The sequence below is a fragment of the Erythranthe guttata genome, chromosome 3 (assembly GCF_056151865.1).
Source record: "Erythranthe guttata isolate IM_541 chromosome 3, IM_541, whole genome shotgun sequence".
In the NCBI taxonomy this organism is placed as follows: Eukaryota; Viridiplantae; Streptophyta; class Magnoliopsida; order Lamiales; family Phrymaceae; genus Erythranthe; species Erythranthe guttata.
Window position 1 is genome coordinate 16628224 of NC_142535.1, and position 21119 is coordinate 16649342.

The 21119-nt window shown below is 36.1% G+C and overlaps 6 protein-coding genes across 6 annotated transcripts; 3 read left to right on the forward strand and 3 right to left on the reverse strand.

Moving 5' to 3' along the window:
* The first annotated feature begins 2113 nt into the window (after positions 1–2113).
* LOC148771952 (uncharacterized) lies at positions 2114–2638 on the forward strand. The gene has a single exon (XM_088815743.1). The coding sequence runs from the start codon at positions 2149–2151 to the stop codon at positions 2443–2445; it is 297 nt and encodes a 98-aa protein (XP_088671869.1). The 5' UTR covers positions 2114–2148; the 3' UTR covers positions 2446–2638.
* A 594-nt stretch (positions 2639–3232) lies between these two features.
* LOC148771953 (uncharacterized) lies at positions 3233–6641 on the reverse strand. The gene is made up of 2 exons (XM_088815742.1): positions 5519–6641; positions 3233–4150 (listed from the first exon to the last, which is right to left on the reverse strand). Exons 1-2 carry the CDS (start codon positions 6008–6010, stop codon positions 3377–3379), a joined length of 1266 nt encoding a protein of 421 aa, XP_088671868.1. The 5' UTR covers positions 6011–6641; the 3' UTR covers positions 3233–3376.
* A 2020-nt stretch (positions 6642–8661) lies between these two features.
* On the forward strand, positions 8662–9708 carry LOC148771954 (uncharacterized). The gene has a single exon (XM_088815760.1). The coding sequence runs from the start codon at positions 8705–8707 to the stop codon at positions 9584–9586; it is 882 nt and encodes a 293-aa protein (XP_088671886.1). The 5' UTR covers positions 8662–8704; the 3' UTR covers positions 9587–9708.
* Positions 9709–10424: 716 nt separating this feature from the next.
* Positions 10425–11239, reverse strand: LOC148771955 (uncharacterized). The gene has a single exon (XM_088815761.1). The coding sequence runs from the start codon at positions 11139–11141 to the stop codon at positions 10503–10505; it is 639 nt and encodes a 212-aa protein (XP_088671887.1). The 5' UTR covers positions 11142–11239; the 3' UTR covers positions 10425–10502.
* Positions 11240–14822: 3583 nt separating this feature from the next.
* On the forward strand, positions 14823–15347 carry LOC148771956 (transcription activator-like protein). Its single transcript, XM_088815744.1, has one exon. It carries the CDS (start codon positions 14858–14860, stop codon positions 15152–15154), a length of 297 nt encoding a protein of 98 aa, XP_088671870.1. The 5' UTR covers positions 14823–14857; the 3' UTR covers positions 15155–15347.
* A 712-nt stretch (positions 15348–16059) lies between these two features.
* Positions 16060–19423, reverse strand: LOC105950702 (uncharacterized). Its single transcript, XM_012974073.2, has 2 exons — positions 18303–19423; positions 16060–16924 (listed from the first exon to the last, which is right to left on the reverse strand). Exons 1-2 carry the CDS (start codon positions 18819–18821, stop codon positions 16151–16153), a joined length of 1293 nt encoding a protein of 430 aa, XP_012829527.2. The 5' UTR covers positions 18822–19423; the 3' UTR covers positions 16060–16150.
* Positions 19424–21119: the final 1696 nt, after the last annotated feature.

The following is a 21119-nucleotide window of genomic DNA, read 5'->3' on the forward strand; positions in this document are numbered from 1 at the left end:
AATTTAAAAAGAAAAAAATCGGCTGATGGCATCCCTATTTTTAGGTTGTTTAAGAATTAAGAAATGTTTTTTTTTTAATATAAAATAATTAATTAAGAAATGTTTAATTGAGCTGGATTATTTTGTTCTAAATTTTGTAACTAACTAACCTATGGATTATTGGGTCATATTTAACTATTGTTGTGGTTAAATAATCACTCACTAAGCGCACGTACACATTAGTGTGTAATTATATGAATATCAGCGATTAGTAATTAATTCGTGTGTTTCACTGAATGTAACATCAAATAAAGCCTAGCCGACTTGCCTAAACTTGTTTAATTGATTATTTTGTTGGTTACATTGAACATAATTGTTTCAATGGATGGATAAGCTAGTGTAACAAATCATTGTTGTAAATGAGTCATCACACGTTGATATAGGTGCTAATTAAGATGATGATTATTGTGGTAGGTATAATTAATTATTATCTTGGTGCTTGTTTAAGAAGATGCTTCACGTTTTTCTAATTACTAATAACTAATAATTCTTTTAGATGGACACCAAATTGATACTACTCATGCATGTTTTGGGTCATTTCGTACATTTGCATGATTTAAGTGTAAAGATTTAATTATATATAGTTTGAAATTATATATATGTTCAAAGAACTTAGCATACTTTCATTTGTAGGGTATATACTGCCGACATTTTTTCACCAAACGAAGAAGCTTTTTAATAATGGAAGACTTATGCATGAAAGATTAATAATAATAATAATAAGTTTTGATTGAGGTTGTATGTACTTGATACTTTTGTATTTGTAAGGTTTTTGTGACGTTGAGAATATTAGAATTTTAATTAAACTGTTTCAATAATTGTTTCGCACTAGTCAACAAGAAAACTCGTAAGATAAGTACTGACGATACAATATTTGTACCCTCGGAGGCCGGAGAGCTCACCTATCACTGTATTTACGACCAACAGAGATGAACAAGACGGTGGAAGAATCACCAGATAGAAAGAGAGAATTAAATTCGATCGAAAGAAAGTATTGAGTGTTTATTGGTTGTATGTCAATGTAACCCTAATAGTGTTTGATATATTAATGTATATAGATAAAGGGTAAATTACAAACACCCTGAGGTATGGTCAATTTACAAAAAAAACATTTTTGTTGGATAATTACATGTATCTCCTTAGCTATGATTTTTTCTTACGCCTCCACCCTTATGGTGTCAAATTCAACATAATCATCTAGATTCCGTGCAATGTGCTCTAGTTTGTACTCGTTTTATGTAAAAATAGAGTTTCTGATGCACCACAATCTGATATATATACAAGCCAAAAAACACATATTATGATCATCCTGCTTCAAAATGTAAAGTTCGAATGGGATAAAACGGGTACAAAAGTGATAATATTCCATATAATCTCGAAGATTCCACTAAATTTGAGGAGTTGAAGGGGTGGTTGTAATTATCCAGACAAGGGGGATACTCGTAATTTGACCATACCTCAGGGGTGGTTGTAATTTACCCTATAAATAAATAATTATCTATGGCTATTTCCTAGCTTAAAGCTTCTATATCCGTCCGAGATTTACATTGATCGTTCAATTATTCGTTCTAATTTAAATGTTTTTCCTATCTTTTTATGGAAGTTATCTCTAGACCACGTCCAAAATTCGCTGATTAAATCAAATAAAATCCACCCAACATCTCTTCCACTAGCTAGAACCATAAAAAATTTCAATCTATTGACACATTTCGAACTCAATTAATGATTTTTCAGAGTCAATTCCAAAATATAAACTCTAATTGAAATTTTGAATTCAACACCACATTATGCAATTAAAACATATGGGCCTTAAATTAAGCTGAGCATCAAGGGTATATTGGGCCTCAATTTAATTACTGACTAGCCAGATTTATCTAAAAAACTTGTAGGTCGGCCCAAATACAGACCACTTTAAATCATTATTTTTATTTAGTGAAAAATAAGAAAACTCGAATTGACACGTGTCGTGTTTGAAGGACACCGTAATTGGCGTGGCACGACAAATTTCTTGCCACATTTTGTCCTGAAAACGTGTCACCGAAACTACACAAAAGTAAGTACAATAGGAAGCGAAGAAATGGTCAAAAATTATATCAACTCAATTGAAAAATGGAGAAAGATAATAATAATAATAATAATAAAAAACAAGAAACAGAGGACGCCGGCGGCCAAAAGCACCAGCCGCCGTATATATCGGCGATGCAACCGGTCACCAAGGAGGCGTACGGCGGCGGAATGTACGGTACGGAGGAGGGAGAGGCAAAACAGCCGGCCGGGAAGTTGCCGGCCAGCGCAACCCAGAGTGCAGATGGGCCGGATGAAGCCACCGCCGAGCCCAAGCATAAGCCGCCGCCCTCCACCGGTGATCGTGACCTGGATATTACCGGCCAATCTTACATTCAGTAGTTTATATATATTTTGATCTCCTTGGGCAGTGAATATAATCTATGTACAGTGTCTATGATAGAGATTCCATGTTTGTTTGTGTTTTCTGTTTCATTGGATTTCTGTGTAGATTTATTTTATTGCCTCTGTACAGTGTAGATTGTTCTATTTGCTCATGAGAAGATTTTTATTTATGAATTATATATTTTGAGAATTAGGATTGTGTTTTGTAGAAGTATTTGCAAAATGGGTAAATTACGGCAACACCCCCAAGGAAAGATCAATTTACCAAAAATTATTTATGTTTGGATAGTTCATAGTTGCACCTATCCCTCAAGTACAAATCTGTTTACACATTCACTCTTGCTTACACGTTTGGTCTTACGATGTTAAATTTAGTGAAATCTTTTGGGCATGTAGAATATTTTTTCGTTTGTATCCGTTTTAATCCATTGGAGGCATACATATTAAGACTTTTGTTTAAGACTTACAAGACAAGATGATCATAAGACTTTTTTCATCTTATAAATATCAAATTGTGGTGCATCATGGTGCATCAAAAAACTGTAAGACAAATATGAACTAATGTAACAGGAGGACATTTTTCACCTTATAAATATCAAATTAACTGAATATTTTATGGAATCGAGAAGATTTTTTTAAATTTGAGTGATTGTAATTATACAAACATGAACGAAATTTTTTGTATTTGTTCTTAGTTGTGAGTGGCCGTAATCTAGCCTCATAAAATCAGTAACTTGTTAATTTGTGATTTTGCGACCACAAGAGATATATATGCACCAAGAGGTCGACAAGGAGTAATATTTTTTTTTTATTATATATCAACGAAATGCAGTAAAATTGGTTAGATATCAGTCAATTATCAATTATACCGACGTATATTGAAAAATGCTGTGATTCTATAGTGGGGGTTAAAAACGGAAAAACAAATTTACACGGTTTTCAAGCCCAGTCTGCAAATCTCAGCTGACGTGGGCCCATCCCATTGGGCCGCCCTCTTCTTCATTTCCTCAAACCCATCAACACACCGGCCCATATTCAAGGCCCGTATTCTCTTTCTAGCAGCTGCCAGATTTCCCCCCGCCACGTCATCAAACAACTCCTCCCACCCACTCTCCCACGCGCCGCGCGCGTCACAAAGATCCAACGTGTCATTCCGCCACTCTGTCCAGCTCCATCCTTTATTCAGCCCACTCATAATGGGCCCCACGCAAGTCTCACTACAAGCCGGCCTACACGGCCGGCACTTGGCGCCGCTAAGCGGTCCCATGCTGGAGATCGCCGCCACGGGCACACCGAAACGGGCGGGCGGAAAATCGTACTTCCGATCCGTCACTATACAAAACGGGAGCCTCTTCGCGGCGAACACGACCCCTTGGGTCGTAAGTTGGGCCTTGAAAGCGGTCTCCGAGTTCAACTGGGTCAACCCGGCCGAGTCGAGCTGGGGAATCAACGAAAGCCTCGAGAGCGCCACCACCGAGGTGTTGTAGTCCCCTACGCCGAAACGGTCGTTCAGCCCACCGTAAGACGAACCTGGTGGAACCAAATACCGACCCGGTACGAAGTTCTCGGGTCCTAACGGTTCGGACCAGTACCCGTCAACTCTCGTCCGGATTATCCAATCATATGTGAAGTTGTTCTTTTCTTGATATGCTTTGATCATGGTTAGGCATCCCTCCACCAGATTGAAATACTGCAACAAGCCCTACAAAAGAGAAATTCGGGTCGGTGAGATGAAATGACCATTTTACCCCTACATGCATCTAGTTTCAAGAATATGATAATTATGCACATGGGAGGAGACATTGATCATTAGGTGGGGTTTTATATATAAAATATTCTGACAAATGTCCCAAAGTAAATAATTTTTAATTGATCTCAGAATCATGTAAGAATTCTAATTCCCATATAAATAAATGCCTAAATGGAATGTTTTTTTTTTATGGGTGGATTTGAAAAGTCAATGAAGTCAAGAAAGCATTGACTTTTAAGATGAAGCAACAATGAAGATCTTAGCTGCAAAATTGCCAACTAGCTGGTCCATTAGTTTGATGAATAATAATAATTCTAACCTAAATTTCACCTAAAATGGGAGTACACCAATTGATGAAAATGACCTAACCATGGTTTGATGTACTAACCCATAACTACATAATACGAAACGAGAAACGCAGACCTCACAGCAAATGCTAATGCTATTTACAATGACCAAACAGAAAGTCTCTAGACGAATTTCATGAACCACCTAAACATCAAACATACATGTTGCACACTCAATTTAATTTCCTCGGTAAAGAATTGCATGTTGCAACGAAAACCTCAGCAAATGTTATATGGTATTGTAAACAGAAACACAGCCTCTTTAGTCTTCACTAAGGTTCTTTAACTTTACGATGAAAAGTTTCGAATTATAAGAGATCGTGGGACCTAACCTGACTAACCTCGATTAAAAAAAAAAAACCCTTCTCCAGAAAATTTGATTATTCAACAAAGAGAACCTTCAAATCAAGAATGTCGCCTATTTTCTTCGAAACGTCAATTACATTGTGTACTAGTCAACACGATAATCTGATCCAAACGAATCAATTAATGAAATCAGAGTACAAAAATCAAACTTCCCTTGCAATTAGTGAAAATTCAAAGACGACAACCGAAATTAGACGGCTTTAAAACACCTATTAAAGATTCAACTTTTAAATGAACAACGCGTACGGGACTAAAAGTCGAAGATTGTAGGAAACAATACCAACAAATTTGGCAGGAAGTAGCTATAAACCGATAGAAGCTTTCGTCCAAATTTGGGGTGGACGGATACAACAAAACTCACCAATCTAATAAGCTAACATTTCGCTTTCGCCCAATACCAAATTTTCCGAAAAAAGAAAATTATTAAATACAACTGAACAACAATTCACCCCCAACTGAAAAACCAGCAATCAATAATTGCAATATGCAATATCCAAATTAACCATTTAATTCTGGTAAAAAACTGCGATTAACGACTTTTTAAGCAACAATTAAAAACTTGCTAAATTAATAAAATTTCGAATAATTACGTGGGTTAGTTAGTTACCTGTATACCGTTGGGCGAGTTTTGGGCGGTGAGAACTCGGACCTGTGACTCGGTCTCCGGTATGGGGATGGGTTTGAATATCTTTACGGCCGCAATTTTCGGGGCGTCGTTCAGCAGTAGAAACTTGTAGGAGTTGGTGTCCAACGGGCTATGGAGGAAAAGATCCGAATTTTCGTAAACCCGAAGGACCCTTTCCAGAATGGAGGGTCCGGTGAGCTCGAACCTCCGGGCCCCGCCCACCAAACAAACCGCAATTCTCGACCCGTTTAGGGGGTTCGCGGGTCGGTTACTGGGGGCTTCGGCGGCGTGGCCGGAGAATATGGATTTGAGAGGGGGGAAACTTGGGAAGGAGACGAATGCGGCGGAGGAGGAGGAGGAGAGGGAAACGTAGGTTAGAAAGGTGACGGAGATTAGGATGAGGGTTAGGATCCGCCAGTCGAGATCCAGGGCCCGTCTTGGGAATTGGGTCAGGATCTTTGCCGGGTTTTTCATTTTTGCATTTACCAAAAGAAAAATGTAATCTTTGATTACAGTTTATATATCATCTCTCTTGGGTTTTGTAGCCATGGTTTCTTCTCCCCCCTGAACAGCAGAGATACGTGGAGAGAAATTAAAATCAACGAATGGCGCTTTCTGCGTGTAGTTATGCGTGTAGAGAGAGAGAGAGAGAGAGAGAGATCCAAGAGGGTGAGTACAAAACTACGATTTTTCCAAAGGATGTTGAAATTTGGAAGATTTCTTGAATTGTTAATTATTTATTTATTGTTCTTCTGGTTATGGTTTTATGCTGAATGGTTGGGTAGTTGAAACTCTGAATAGTTTTTGATTTTAGGGTAATTGTGATTTGGAGGGGGGGTTTTTGATGATGGTGGTGGTGGTGTGTGTGTGTGTTTTTTTTGGTCCGAAAAAGGGGTGTGAAAGTATTATTTGAGGAAGGAATAGTAGGCTTTTAGTTTGAATTATTCTTTTAGCTGCATGTAATTAATTCCAAATAGGGCACTCAAAATAAGAAGAATAGAGATTTTGGGTATATTTTCGTAATTTTGCTTCGCTTTTTTGGGTATAATTTGCATTATTTTAGCAAATTTGATACCCACAAAAAAAAAAAAAAATAATAAAAATAATAATTAAAAAGAAAAACTGGGTACTAAAATGTGAGAAGGGGAGAAAGGTGGACGAAGACATGTCGACATGATCTGATAATGTGGGCCCAAACGCGGAGGCTGGAAAATTAATCAGCTTCTCAATCATGGAATTTAATGCCACGTCATCTGAAAATTCACACCATTATTTTTGTATTATTGCAAACTTGGAATTTTCAGCACGTTCACCTACTCTCATTTACATATAAAAATATATATATATATATATATATACATTTAAATTTAATATATTTTCCCCCATTCAGTTTTATTAATAAATATATATTTTTAATTACTATATAGTTTTTTGCAGTTCTCACCGACACAATTTGATAGAGAAATCAATTAATTTTATAAATATCCACGAGTAAAAGACAATATATTATCTGATCGGGAAATGATGAATTATGACAAAAATAAATTAACGTAACTACGTGCATGCACGTCGTACCCTCTGCCAGATTTACAATATTTTATTAATTAAATAAGGTATAAAAGGTTGACTTGTCAGTACGCCACCGGCTGCTTTCATACATAGACTTTTCTCTTCAATATTATTATTATTTATTTATTTTGATATTAATTGATTTGATTTTTTCAAAATTTGAATTTAATAGCTCTACCATTACAGGCCATTTATTTTCTTTACTGTTTTAGAACAATAATCATGAACAATATAACTAATCCCACCACATGTAAAATTACGTAAAATTAATATCATGGATATTTATCACTTTTCATTTTTTGTTTTTTTTTTTGTTTTTATACTGTAACGATTTGAAAATTTTCAGTACCATAAGTTACGGTTGGTATGCGATAATGGTCTTAAATTTTGGTAACGACCGTACAAAATCGACCACCATTAATCAAGACGCATGCAGACAAATTTAGTTGAAGATGAGGGTTCATTGCATTTGGCAATCTTATATTTACAAAAAATCTTATATATATTATTATTTTTTTTAATTATTTTGCAAACTACCCTAAAACTCATCATTTAGTACGTTTTGTGCTAAAAAAAGTGAATTATAGATGTATTTGGGCTAATATTATTAATACATGGGTTTTTTTAGCAATTCGAAAAATGTAGAATAAATTTTTATTTACATTTCACTCCTGATAATAACTACAAATTGTATTAGATTCTACATACTAATACATTTTAATTTCTTGTGTGTCAAGGATCTAATTTACTAGTATGTGAGTAACTTTTCATTGGGCAATAAATAAAAGAAAAAAAGTTAAATTCATGATATTAATTAAATTTCTGTAAATCTACATTGTGGGGTTAATTGTTCGTAATAATAGGCTCTAATAGTCAAGAAAAAATATTAAATAAAAATGGTCATTTTTTAGATAAGATTTTTTTGGAAATTACAAAAATTATGTATATGCATATGACAGAGAGTAATCCACCGTAGTAGGTTCCACGTACTTGACTATAAGTTGTAGTCATTAAATTAAAATAAAATGACTGATTTGGACATTTAATACATATATATATATATATATATATATATATATATATATATATATATATATATATATATATATATATATATATATATATATATATCAAGAACAAGAAAAATACATAAATCATCATCAACAACTGATTGAATATAATGCTGAAACAAATGAAAAGGACTGGAAAACGTTTCATCACGTCTACTAACATGATGCTATATTTTTATTATTTATAAAATATACCCCTAATTTGTATTATTTACACATTTCACCATATTCATGCTCAATTATGAAGATTTACAGAGTTGGTTAAGAAATAATGGTGCAAGATAACGGGTATAGGAGCCAGAGTTGATTTTTTTATTTATTTCCGGAATATAATTATATCATTAATTAGTCAAATGAAAAAAAAAATGAGTTGTTCCAAACATGTATTGCCAGCCAATCAAGGGTTAGATAATTGTAATTATTAAATTTGAAAAAAGGATATAACCCATGATCAATAATGCACAAACTGAAGCTATAAAAAGGGGATGGAGAGTTGGCTAAATAGAACACAAGCATAAACGCAAAGAAAATGGGAAGTAAAAGAAATATGGCTTCTCTCTTTGCAATTGTGCTTGTTGCAATCTTTGCTCTTTGCTTCCCTTCAATAGCTAATGCTAACTACCAATACTCTTCCCCTCCTCCTCCTTACGTCTATAGCTCCCCACCACCGCCGCCGCCGGTGTACCTATACAAGTCCCCACCACCACCCGCTTACATCTACAAGTCACCACCCCCGCCAACACCGGTGTACAAGTACAAGTCTCCACCACCGCCCACCCCCGTTTACAAGTACAAGTCACCACCACCACCCACTCCAGTCTACAAGTACAAATCTCCCCCACCGCCCACCCCCGTCTACAAATACAAATCACCACCCCCACCAACTCCGGTCTACAAATACAAGTCACCACCACCACCAACACCGGTTTACAAGTACAAGTCACCACCACCGCCAACTCCAGTCTACAAGTACAAATCTCCCCCACCGCCCACCCCCGTCTACAAATACAAATCTCCACCACCACCCACTCCCGTTTACAAATACAAGTCTCCACCACCACCAACACCGGTCTACAAGTACAAATCTCCCCCACCGCCCACCCCCGTCTACAAATACAAATCTCCACCGCCACCTACTCCCGTTTACAAATATAAGTCTCCACCACCACCAACACCAGTTTACAAGTACAAGTCACCACCACCACCAACTCCAGTCTACAAATACAAATCTCCACCACCACCAACACCTGTTTACAAGTACAAATCTCCACCACCACCCACCCCGGTCTACAAGTACAAATCCCCACCACCATCCACCCCAGTTTACAAGTACAAGTCTCCACCACCCCCAACCCCAGTATACAAATACAAGTCTCCACCACCACCAACAGTTCCCGTATGCTACTGCTAACGTCAAGAGAACTACTACTAGCAAATTGCAATTAATGGCCTAAAAATGCCAATTGAGTATATGCATGATAACTATAGCAAAACGAAAGTTGATATAGAAGAGAATCCCAGTTATGAAACAAATTTAAATGACTAGTTACTAAAGGTAATAAACCAAGATGGAAATTACATACATGACTTGGAGGAATATGCTTTCCACTAAGAAGATCCAGAAGAACAGTTCCGAAGCTAAAAACAACGCTTTCCTGGGTTACCCTCCCTACAAGAAATTTCAATTACATGTATGTTACAATTAAATCAAGTAAACTCACTAACAAACCTTGTGCTATTTCCCAATGCCATAGGCATGTATGACACGTGTATAAACAATTAAGTGTAATGGCTGCTAACATTAAACAAAAAAGGTTAAATTCATGGGGAGCTACTTCTATTAAGGTTGTACCTGCGCAATAAATTATGCAAATTTTCAAATATCTTACTATAGAGGCTTTGCAATTCCAACTAACGGTAGGAATATGGTAATTACAAATGTAGCATTTATGAGGGACAGAAGAATAAGCAAGCAGGGATGCTCAAAATCCCAGGTCAACGACATAAATATCAGCGGAAAAGTCAGACAGTGCGACCTAATATGGAGGCAAGTTTTTCCTTTTTTTTTATATTTTATTTTCAGAAATACTAACTATTTGTCGGTCAAAAGTTCACATAATACATAAATGCTTGAAATCAACATTCCATGCAATTCGAGATCGAGGAGATCCGGGTGTAGTATGTATTGCAATTCCTTAATTGTTTAAAAGCACGGGATTTTCCAATAGTTGACGCTAACGGTGTTAACGTTTAACAAAAATAGAGATTTCATTCAAGATAAAATGAAATACATGGGAATTTTACACAATAAAATAAAAATAGTGTAATTAATGAATCACAAATATGCATAGCAAAATTCCTTTTTTTTTTTTCCGCTCATATATACACTGCCGAATTTCCAAATATAGCAAAATATTGGGAGAAAAGTATAATTGAAAAAAAAAATATACACTGAGCCAAAAAAAAAAAAGAACAAAAAAAGGATTAACATAAATTGAGTGCGCGGCGACTTTCAGATCGTCCTTTCTCCTGACGGCGATTTGCGACGCCGAGTACTCCTCCTTGAGCCGCAAAACCAACGTCTGGAACATTCCGTACACGTCGACGAATCGAAGGAAGTTTTCGAGAAGCTTCTCGATCAGGTCCGAGCAGCCGCCGGCGCCGCGGCGGAGAGATTCTCGGGTTTGGGGGAGGTGGAGTAGATCGTCGAGCGATTCGTGGACGGCTTTGAGTCGGCGCAAGCCGTCGCAGAGCCAAGCCGAAGTGCGGGAGCCGGATTCCGCGGCTGACCAGGAGTTGGTTAGCTCGGAGATACCGTCACGGAGCTGGGAAATTATCGGGTGTGATCGGCAGGGGAGACTGGTAGATCTGACGTGGAGCGTTTTCCGTGGCTTAGATGAAATGTACGATGGAGGATTTGTGAAGGAAACCGATCTCCGAAAACTAGTCACCATTTTGTGTGCCATTTTTGTTTTGTTTTATACAGATAATTGGGGATTTTTTATTTGTTGAGTGAATGAAGAAATGGAATTGAGGGAGCAAGTATATATATAGGGGGGCGGGGTGGGGGGCGGCGTAAAGTAGTTGAGGATGCGCACGAGGGGGTGGGGACTGGATCCGCGAATAAATACAGAGTGTTGGATGTGAGAAGGCATGTGGAGTTTTAATTCAGTGGACACCGGTGTTCCTGTTATGGTGGAGCCTAGACACCACGTGTGCTTGACAATCTGGCTTCATCAATATTGTGTTGCTTCAACTCTTTTTTATTTTACTTCATTTTTGTTTTTTCTATGTCGATCGGAGCTTGAATTCGAGTTTATTAATTACTTAGATTTATTTTATTTTACTATAATCTAATGACAAACTTAATTAGCGCAACCTGGTTTAGGAAGAGAGAGAGAGAGAGAGAGAGAGAGAGAGAGAGAGAGAGAGAGAGAGAGAGAGAGAGAAGAGAATTGGTAGTCGTGCAATGTTAATGTATCAAGTAACTCTGTTATTAGTACTTGGCTATAATTATTTGCAGGAAAAAAAGATTTTCTTTATTTTTATAATTGATATGATACTTAATGAAAAGATTTGCCAGATCGGATTTTGATTTTTTTTGACAGTGAACTGAATTTACAAATACTATCCTACGGGCAAGTAGCAGTTTAATGCAAGAATGTATATAAAGAAACTGAGTAAATTTATACTCTCGTTGCAAATCATACGAGCTAGAGACGTAAACAACTAACAATGGGTGATAAGTTCCACCTAGCTACGGTTGGCTAGAGAATTCGAATTTGAGTCAATTGACACAAGTTTAGCGTAACGATATGTAATATGTCAAAATTTAAATTTAGTAATGCACATTTATTTATTTAAAAGAATCAAATTGTCCAAAAAAATTGTACGTATAATACATAACGGGCCCATCTAATTAATTTAGTTAAACCATGAAATCTACACAAGATTTTACAACTACCATAATAACTCCCAATGCTGTACCTAATTCATTGATTTTGGACTATATGAAAATACAATTATAGAGATGCATTGAAACTTGACATATTTTCAATCACAAAAAAAAAAAAAAAAAAAAAAAAAAAAATCTATAGGTGTAATATAAATTAAAAAAATCATATATAGTTATTTAATATTTAGAGTTTCACACACAAAAAACTGATGCTAGGCTGAAAGGATATGACGACCCTTCATTACTGCAGTAGGCAGTGTGTATGATGGCTATGCCATCTAATTGATGATTAAAAACTAAATTAAATACGTAATCTGTAATTAATGAAGCGTTTTACCAGCTGTTCCGAATTAATTATATATACACGCAAGTTTTGATTTAATTTGGATTTAAATCTCTCATTGGATAATTAATTTAATTATCTCAAATCTGAACCTTAACATGTTTGTTGTGTAGCCAAACACGACAGATAAGCTCCCCATAACTTGTCTCTCAATTCATTTCATCTTCCATTTTTATTTTTTCCTTCAAAAGAAAAGAAAAGAAAATGGGGTGGATTATATTCGAGTCGAATTTAAAAAGAAAAAAATCGGTTAATGACGTCATCACTATTTTTAGGTAATTTTAGAATTAAGAAATGTTTTCTTTTATAATTAACTAAGAAATGTTTAATTGGGCTAGATTATTTTGTGCTAAATTTTGTAACTGACTAGCCTACGGGTTATTGAGAGATGCAACATCGGGTCATATTTAACTGTTGTTGTGGTTAAATAACTACTCACTAAATACAAATAAAAATTAGTGTGTAATTATGTGCAAATCAACAATTATTAATTAGTTCGTGTGTTTCACTGCATGTAACATCAAATAAACCCTAGCCGACTTGCCTAGACTTGTTTAATTGATTATTTTGCTGGTTACATTGAACATAATTGTTTCAATGGATGGATAAGCTAGTGTAACAAATCATTGTTGTAAATGAGTCATCACACGTTGATATAGTTGCTAATTAAGATGATGATTATTGTGGTAGGTATAATTAATTATTATCTGGTGCTAGTTTAAGAAGATGCTTCACGTTTTTTTAATTACTAATAACTAATAATTCTTTTAGATGGACACCAAATTGATACTACTCATGCATGTTTTGGGTCATTTCGTACATTTGCATGATAAAAAGTGTAATGATTTAATTATATATAGTTTTGAAATATATATGTTCAAAGAACTTAGCATACTTTCATTTGTAGGGTATATACTGCCGACATTTTTTCACCAAACGAAGAAGCTTTTTAATAATGGAAGACTTATGCATGAAAGATTAATAATAATAATAATAAGTTTTGATTGAGGTTGTATGTACTTGATACTTTTGTATTTGTAAGGTTTTTGTGACGTTGAGAATATTATAATTTTAATTAAACTGTTTCAATAATTGTTTCGCATAGTCAACAAGAAAACTCGTAAAATAAGTACTGACGATACAATATTTGTACCCTCGGAGGCCGGAGAGCTCACCTATCACTGTATTTACGACCAACAGAGATGAACAAGACGGTGGAAGAATCACCAGAGAGAGAGAGAATTAAATTCGAAAGAAAGTATTGAGTGTATTATTGGTTGTATGTCAATGTAACCCTAATAGTGTTTGATATATTTATGTATATAGATAAAGGGTAAATTACAAATACCCCCGAGGTATGGTCAATTTAAAAAAAAAACTCTTTTGTTTGGATAAATACATGTACCCTCCTTAGCTTTGATTTTTTCTTACGCCTCCACCCTTATGGTGTCAAATTCAACATAATCATCTAGATTCCGTGCAATGTGCTCTAGTTTGTACTATGTAAAAATAGAGTTTCTGATGCGCCACAATCTGATATATATATATACAAGCCAAAAAACACATATTATGATCATCCTGCTTCAAAATGTAGAGTTCGAATGGGATAAAACGGGTACAAAAGTGATAATATTCCATATAATCTCGAAGATTCCACCAAATTTGAGGAGTTAAGGGGGTGGTACGGTTGTAATTATTCAAACAAAAGGGGGATTTTCATAATTTGACCATACCTCAGGGGATGATTGTAATTTAAAACCCTATAGATAAATGATTATCTATGGCTATTTCCTAGCTTAAAGCTTCGATATCCGACCGAGATTTACGCTCATCATTCAATTATTCGTTCTAATTTAAATGTTTTTCCTATCTTTTTATGGAAGTTATCTCCGGACCACGTCAAATTTTGCTGATTAAATCAAATAAAATCCACCCAACATCTCTTCCTCTAGCTAGAACCATAGAAAATTTCAATCTATTGACACATTTCGAACTCAATGATTTTTCAGAGTCAATTCCAAAATATAAACTCTAATTGAAATTTTGAATTCAACACCACATTATGCAATTAAGACATATGGGCCTTAAATTAAGCTGAGCATCAAGGGTATATTGGGCCTCAATTTAATTACTGACTAGCCAGATTTATCTAAAAAACTTGTAGGTCGGCCCAAATACAGACCACTTTAAATCATTATTTTTATTTAGTGAAAAATAAGAAAACTCGAATTGACACGTGTCGTGTTTGAAGGACACCGTAATTGGCGTGGCACGACAAATTTCTTGCCACATTTTGTCCTGAAAACGTGTCACCGAAACTACACAAAAGTAAGTACAATAGGAAGCGAAGAAATGGTCAAAAATTATATCAACTCAATTGAAAAATGGAGAAAGATAATAATAATAATAATAATAAAAAACAAGAAACAGAGGACGCCGGCGGCCAAAAGCACCAGCCGCCGTATATATCGGCGATGCAACCGGTCACCAAGGAGGCGTACGGCGGCGGAATGTACGGTACGGAGGAGGGAGAGGCAAAACAGCCGGCCGGGAAGTTGCCGGCCAGCGCAACCCAGAGTGCAGATGGGCCGGATGAAGCCACCGCCGAGCCCAAGCATAAGCCGCCGCCCTCCACCGGTGATCGTGACCTGGATATTACCGGCCAATCTTACATTCAGTAGTTTATATATATTTTGATCTCCTTGGGCAGTGAATATAATCTATGTACAGTGTCTATGATAGAGATTCCATGTTTGTTTGTGTTTTCTGTTTCATTGGATTTCTGTGTAGATTTATTTTATTGCCTCTGTACAGTGTAGATTGTTCTATTTGCTCATGAGAAGATTTTTATTTATGAATTATATATTTTGAGAATTAGGATTGTGTTTTGTAGAAGTATTTGCAAAATGGGTAAATTACGGCAACACCCCCAAGGAAAGATCAATTTACCAAAAATTATTTATGTTTGGATAGTTGCACCAATCCCTCAAGTACAAATTAAATTTGTTTACACATTCACTCTTGCTTACACGTTTGTTCTTGCGATGTTAAATTTAGTGAAATTTTTAGGCATGTAGAATATTTTTTCGTTTTAATCCATTGGAAGCATACATATTAAGACTTTTGTTTAAGACTTACAAGACAAGATGATCATAAGACTTTTTTCACCTTATATCTCAAATTCTGGTGCATCAAAAAGCTATAAAACGAATACGAACTAGTGCAACAGGAGGACATTTTTCACTTTATAAATATCAAATTGTAGTGGATCAAAAAGCTGTAAAATAAATACAAATTAGTGTAATAGAAGGAGTACAAATTGAACAACGGAATTGAGAAGATTCTTTTAAATTTGACGCTCGTTAAGGAGTGGTTGTAATTATCCAAATATGAACAAAAAATTTTGTATTTGTTCTTAGTTGTGAGTGTGTATTTGTTCTTAGTTGTGAGTGGCCGTAATCTAGCCTCATAAAATCAGCAACTTGTTAATTTGTGATTTTGCGACCACAAGAGATATATATGCACCAAGAGGTCGACAAGGAGTAATTTTTTTTTTTTTATTATATATCAACGAAATGCAGTAAAATTGGTTAGATATCAGTCAATTATCAATTATGACGACGTATATTGAAAAATGCTGTGATTCTATAGTGGGGGTTAAAAACGGAAAAACAAATTTACACGGTTTTCAAGCCCAGTCTGCAAATCTCAGCTGACGTGGGCCCATCCCATTGGGCCGTCTTCTTCTTCATTTCCTCAAACCCATCAACACACCGGCCCATATTCAAGGCCCGTATTCTCTTTCTAGCAGCTGCCAGATTTCCCCCCGCCACGTCATCAAACAACTCCTCCCACCCACTCTCCCACGCGCCGCGCGCGTCACAAAGATCCAACGTGTCATTCCGCCACTCTGTCCAGCTCCATCCTTTATTCAGCCCACTCATAATGGGCCCCACACAGGTCTCACTACAAGCCGGCCTACACGGCCGGCACTTGGCGCCGCTAAGCGGGCCCATGCTCGAGATCGCAGCCACGGGCACACCGAAACGGGCGGGCGGAAAATCGTACTTCCGATCCGTCACTATACAAAACGGGAGCCGCTTCGCGGCGAACACGACCCCTTGGGTCGTAAGTTGGGCCTTGAAAGCGGTCTCCGAGTTCAACTGGGTCAACCCGGCCGAGTCGAGCTGGGGAATCAACGAAAGCCTCGAGAGCGCCACCACCGAGGTGTTGTAGTCCCCTACGCCGAAACGGTCGTTCAGCCCACCGTAAGACGAACCTGGTGGAACCAAATACCGACCCGGTACGAAGTTCTCGGGTCCTAACGGTTCGGACCAGTACCCGTCAACTCTCGTCCGGATTATCCAATCATATGTGAAGTTGTTCTTTTCTTGATATGCTTTGATCATGGTTAGGCATCCCTCCACCAGATTGAAATACTGCAACAAGCCCTACAAAAGAGAAATTCGGGTTGGTGAGATGAAATGACCATTTTACCCCTACCATGCATCTAATTTCAAGAATATGATAATTATGCACATGGGAGGAGACATTGATCATTAGGTGGGGTTTTATATATAAAATATTCTGACAAATGTCCCAAAGTAAATAATTTTTAATTGATCTCAGAATCATGTAAGAATTCTAATTCCCATATAAATAAATGCCTAAATGGAATGTTTTTTTTTGGGTGGATTTGAAAAGTCAATGAAGTCAAGAAAGCATTGACTTTTAAGATGGAGCAACAATACTTATCAAAAAAAAAAAAAAAAAAGATGGAGCAACAATGAAGATCTTAGCTGCAAAATTGCCAACTAGCTGGTCCATTAGTTTGATGAATAATAATATTTCTAACCTAAATTTCACCTAAATTGGGAGAACACTAATTGATGAAAATGACCTAACCATGGTTTGATGTACTAACCCCATCTATACATAATACAAAACGAGAAACGCAGACCGACCTCACAGCAAATGCAAATGCTATTTACAATGACCAAGCAGAAAGTCTCGAGACGAATTTCATGAACCACCTAAACATCAAACATGCATATGTCGCGCATTTAGTTTTTCCTAGGTAAAGAATTGCATGTTGCAACGAAAACCTCAGCAAATGTTATACGGTATTGTAAACAGAAACCTCACGATGCAAAGTTTCGAATTATAAGAGATCGTGGGACCTAATCTGACTAACCTCGATTAAAAAAAAACCCTTATTTAGAAAATTTGATTATTCAACAAAGAGAAACTTCAAATCAAGAATGTCGTCCATTTTCTTCGAAACGTCAATTACATTGTGTATTAATTAGTCAACACGAAAATCTGATCCAAACGAATCAAGTAATGAAATCAAAGCACAAAAATCAAACAACCCTTACAATTAATGAAAATTCAAAGACGACAACCGAAATTAGACGGCTTTAAAACACCTATTAAAGATTCAATTTTTAAATGAACAACGCGTACGGGACTAAAAGTCGGAGATTGTAGGAAACAATACCAACAAATTTGGCAGAAAGTAGCTATAAACCGATAGAAGCTTTCGTCCAAATTTGGGGTGGACGGATACAACAAAACTCACCAATCTAATAAGCTAACATTTCACTTTCACCCAATACCAAATTTTCCGAAAAAAGAAAATTATTAAATACAACTAAACAACAATTCACCCCCAACTGAAAAACCAGCAATCAATAATTGCAATATGCAATATGCAAATTAACCATTTAATTCTCGTAAAAAAAACTGCGATTAACGACTTTTTAAGCAACAATTAAAAACTTGCTAAATTTATAAAATTTCGAATAATTACGTGGGTTAGTTAGTTACCTGTATACCGTTGGGCGAGTTTTGGGCGGTGAGAACTCGGACCTGTGACTCGGTCTCTGGTATGGGGGTGGGTTTGAATATCTTTACGGCCGCAATTTTCGGGGCGTCGTTCAGCAGTAGAAACTTGTAGGAATTGGCGTCCAACGGGCTATGGAGGAAAAGATCCGAATTTTCGTAAACCCGAAGGACCCTTTCCAAAATGGAGGGTCCGGTGAGCTCGAACCTCCGGGCCCCGCCCACCAAACAAACCGCAATTCTCGACCCGTTTAGGGGGTTCGCGGGTCTGCTCTCGGGTCGGTTACTGGGGGCTTCGGCGGCGTGGCCGGAGAATATGGATTTGAGAGGGGGGAAACTTGGGAAGGAGACGAATGCGGCGGCGGAGGAGGCGGAGGAGGAGGAGGAGGAGAGAGAAACGTAGGTTAGAAAGGTGACGGAGATTAGGATGAGGGTTAGGATCCGCCAGTCGAGATCCAGGGCCCGTTTTGGGAATTGGGTCAGGATCTTTGCCGGGTTTTTCATTCTTGCATTTACCCAAAAAAAAAAAAAAATTAAAAATGTAATCTTTGATTACAGTTTATATATCATCTTCTCTCTTGGGTTTTGTACCCATGGTTTCTTCTCCCCCACGAACAGCAGAGATACGTGGAGAGAGATTAAAATCAACGAATGGCGTTTTCTGCGTGTAGTTATGCGTGTAGAGAGAGAGAGAGAGAGAGAGAGAGAGATCCAAGAGGGTGAGTACAAAACTACGATTTTTCCAAAGGGATGTTGAAATTTGGAAGGTTTCTTGAATTGTTAATTATTTATTTTTTGTTATTCTGGTTATGGTTTTATGCTGAATGGTTGGGTAGTTGAAAGTTTTTGATTTTAGGGTAATTGTGATTTGGAGGGGGGGTTTCGACGATGGTGGTGGTGTGTGTGTGTGTGTGTGTGTTTTTTGGTGTCCGAAAAAGGGGTGTGAAAGTATTATTTGAGGAAGGAATAGTAGGCTTTTAGTTTGAATTATTCTTTTAGCTGCATGTAATTAATTCCAAATAGGGCACTCAAAATAAGAAGAATAGAGATTTTGGGTATATTTTCGTAATTTTGCTTCGCTTTTTTGGGTTTAATAAAGAGAATATGAAATGTGAGATATATATAACATTATTATATACTGATAGAGAGAGAGAGAGAGAGAGAGAAAAGATGATGAAGGTGTGGAAGTGGGAAGTGTGGAGGAAAGTGACGTGGGCTGACATTTCTTCATTTTCAGTTATTACTTCTTTTGATGAATCCAAGAAAAGTTTGTAATATTGTTGAAATTCCAATGGAGATTCTGAAAATTAAGCTTGATTTCATTTTTAAACTCGAGATTTTGTCAATATTTATTTATTTTTAATTCATTTTTTCATTTTCTTTTTCAATAATGGGGGTTATATTTTAGATAATCTTGGATGTATGCGGGTATGGAAAGTGGTTAAGTGGATTAATTGGATGTTATGATGGTGCGCTAATCAAGTGGTCGATAGCGTATGATTGAGACAAAAATTAAAGTTTAAGGGACTTGAGATTCAAATTTAAAAAAAAAAAAAAATCAAATGGGCAATTAATCTCTACTAGCTAAATCATAGGAGATTCAAATTGAATATCATATGTACAGTTAATTTATAAATAGTGACTACAATAAAAAAGCTTGAAATTATTAATTTTTTTTAGCAGGAATTGAATTATTGTTAACCTCTGCATAGTTAGTTTAATTAAATCAAATCAATATAAAATATACAAGTAATTTCGTGTACAAACGCATAAACAAATTTATTAACCAATTTTCATGATATGATAGAAATAAAATGTAGGAGTTGATAATGGAAGAAGAATAATGGAATAGGCAGTAATGGAAATCGAGAAGAATTATTAATTATGGAGGATTAAGATTTGAAAGCAAATGGGCCCTCAGATTAATTAATCTAATAATTATTCATTCCCTTCTTTTATTATTACTAGATTTTTGGCCCGCGATGCACGGGATTGAAGCAAAAATAATACAAAGTAAAGTTCAATTGAAAGGACAAAATACAATTCATTTTGATATTTTGTTATATATATTGATGATAATCCCCATTCATAAACATTTTTTTGCCATATTTATTAATTTAACTTTATATTTTTGATGTAATATGGTTGTATATTTATCTTATCGTAGTTATTGTTGAAGTTTGACGAATCTTCTTCTTTATCACCCATAGGCCATAACATGCCTCAGTAAATTTACTGTAAATCAATGATGCCAAGCATCATACTTTTGAATAGGTTCGAATGAAAAAACAACAAAACCAAAATAAGATTTTAGACAACATATCGAACATTTCAACATTAATCGATAATAGAATACATATCAACACACATAAATGTAATAATCAATTACTGAAAATCTAAAAAAAGGGAAGGAAAAGGAGTAAAACAACCAAGAACTGCCGATGTTGAAAAATAAAATTGCGAAGACAGTCAAAGGTTTTGTCCGGAATAATTTCGTGGATGTAGGATGTCCTCGGAATCATGTTTGATATTTCTGATAAAGAACACAAAAAAATATTAAAAAAAGAAAAACGAATCTAACGTTGAAAGAATCACATATATGAATCATATATATATAGAAAGAGGCTATGTCCATTAAATTCATAGATACCGAAGTGACTTAAACAAACTTACTTCTTGACTAATAGAGTTAATTTTTGCAAAAAGAAAGATACCTACAAAGAAGTGAGAAAACGATAGAAATAGCGGTTTAAGTAAGAGATGGGAGAGGCTGGTGTACAGAGAAGTGGGAAAAAGATATGT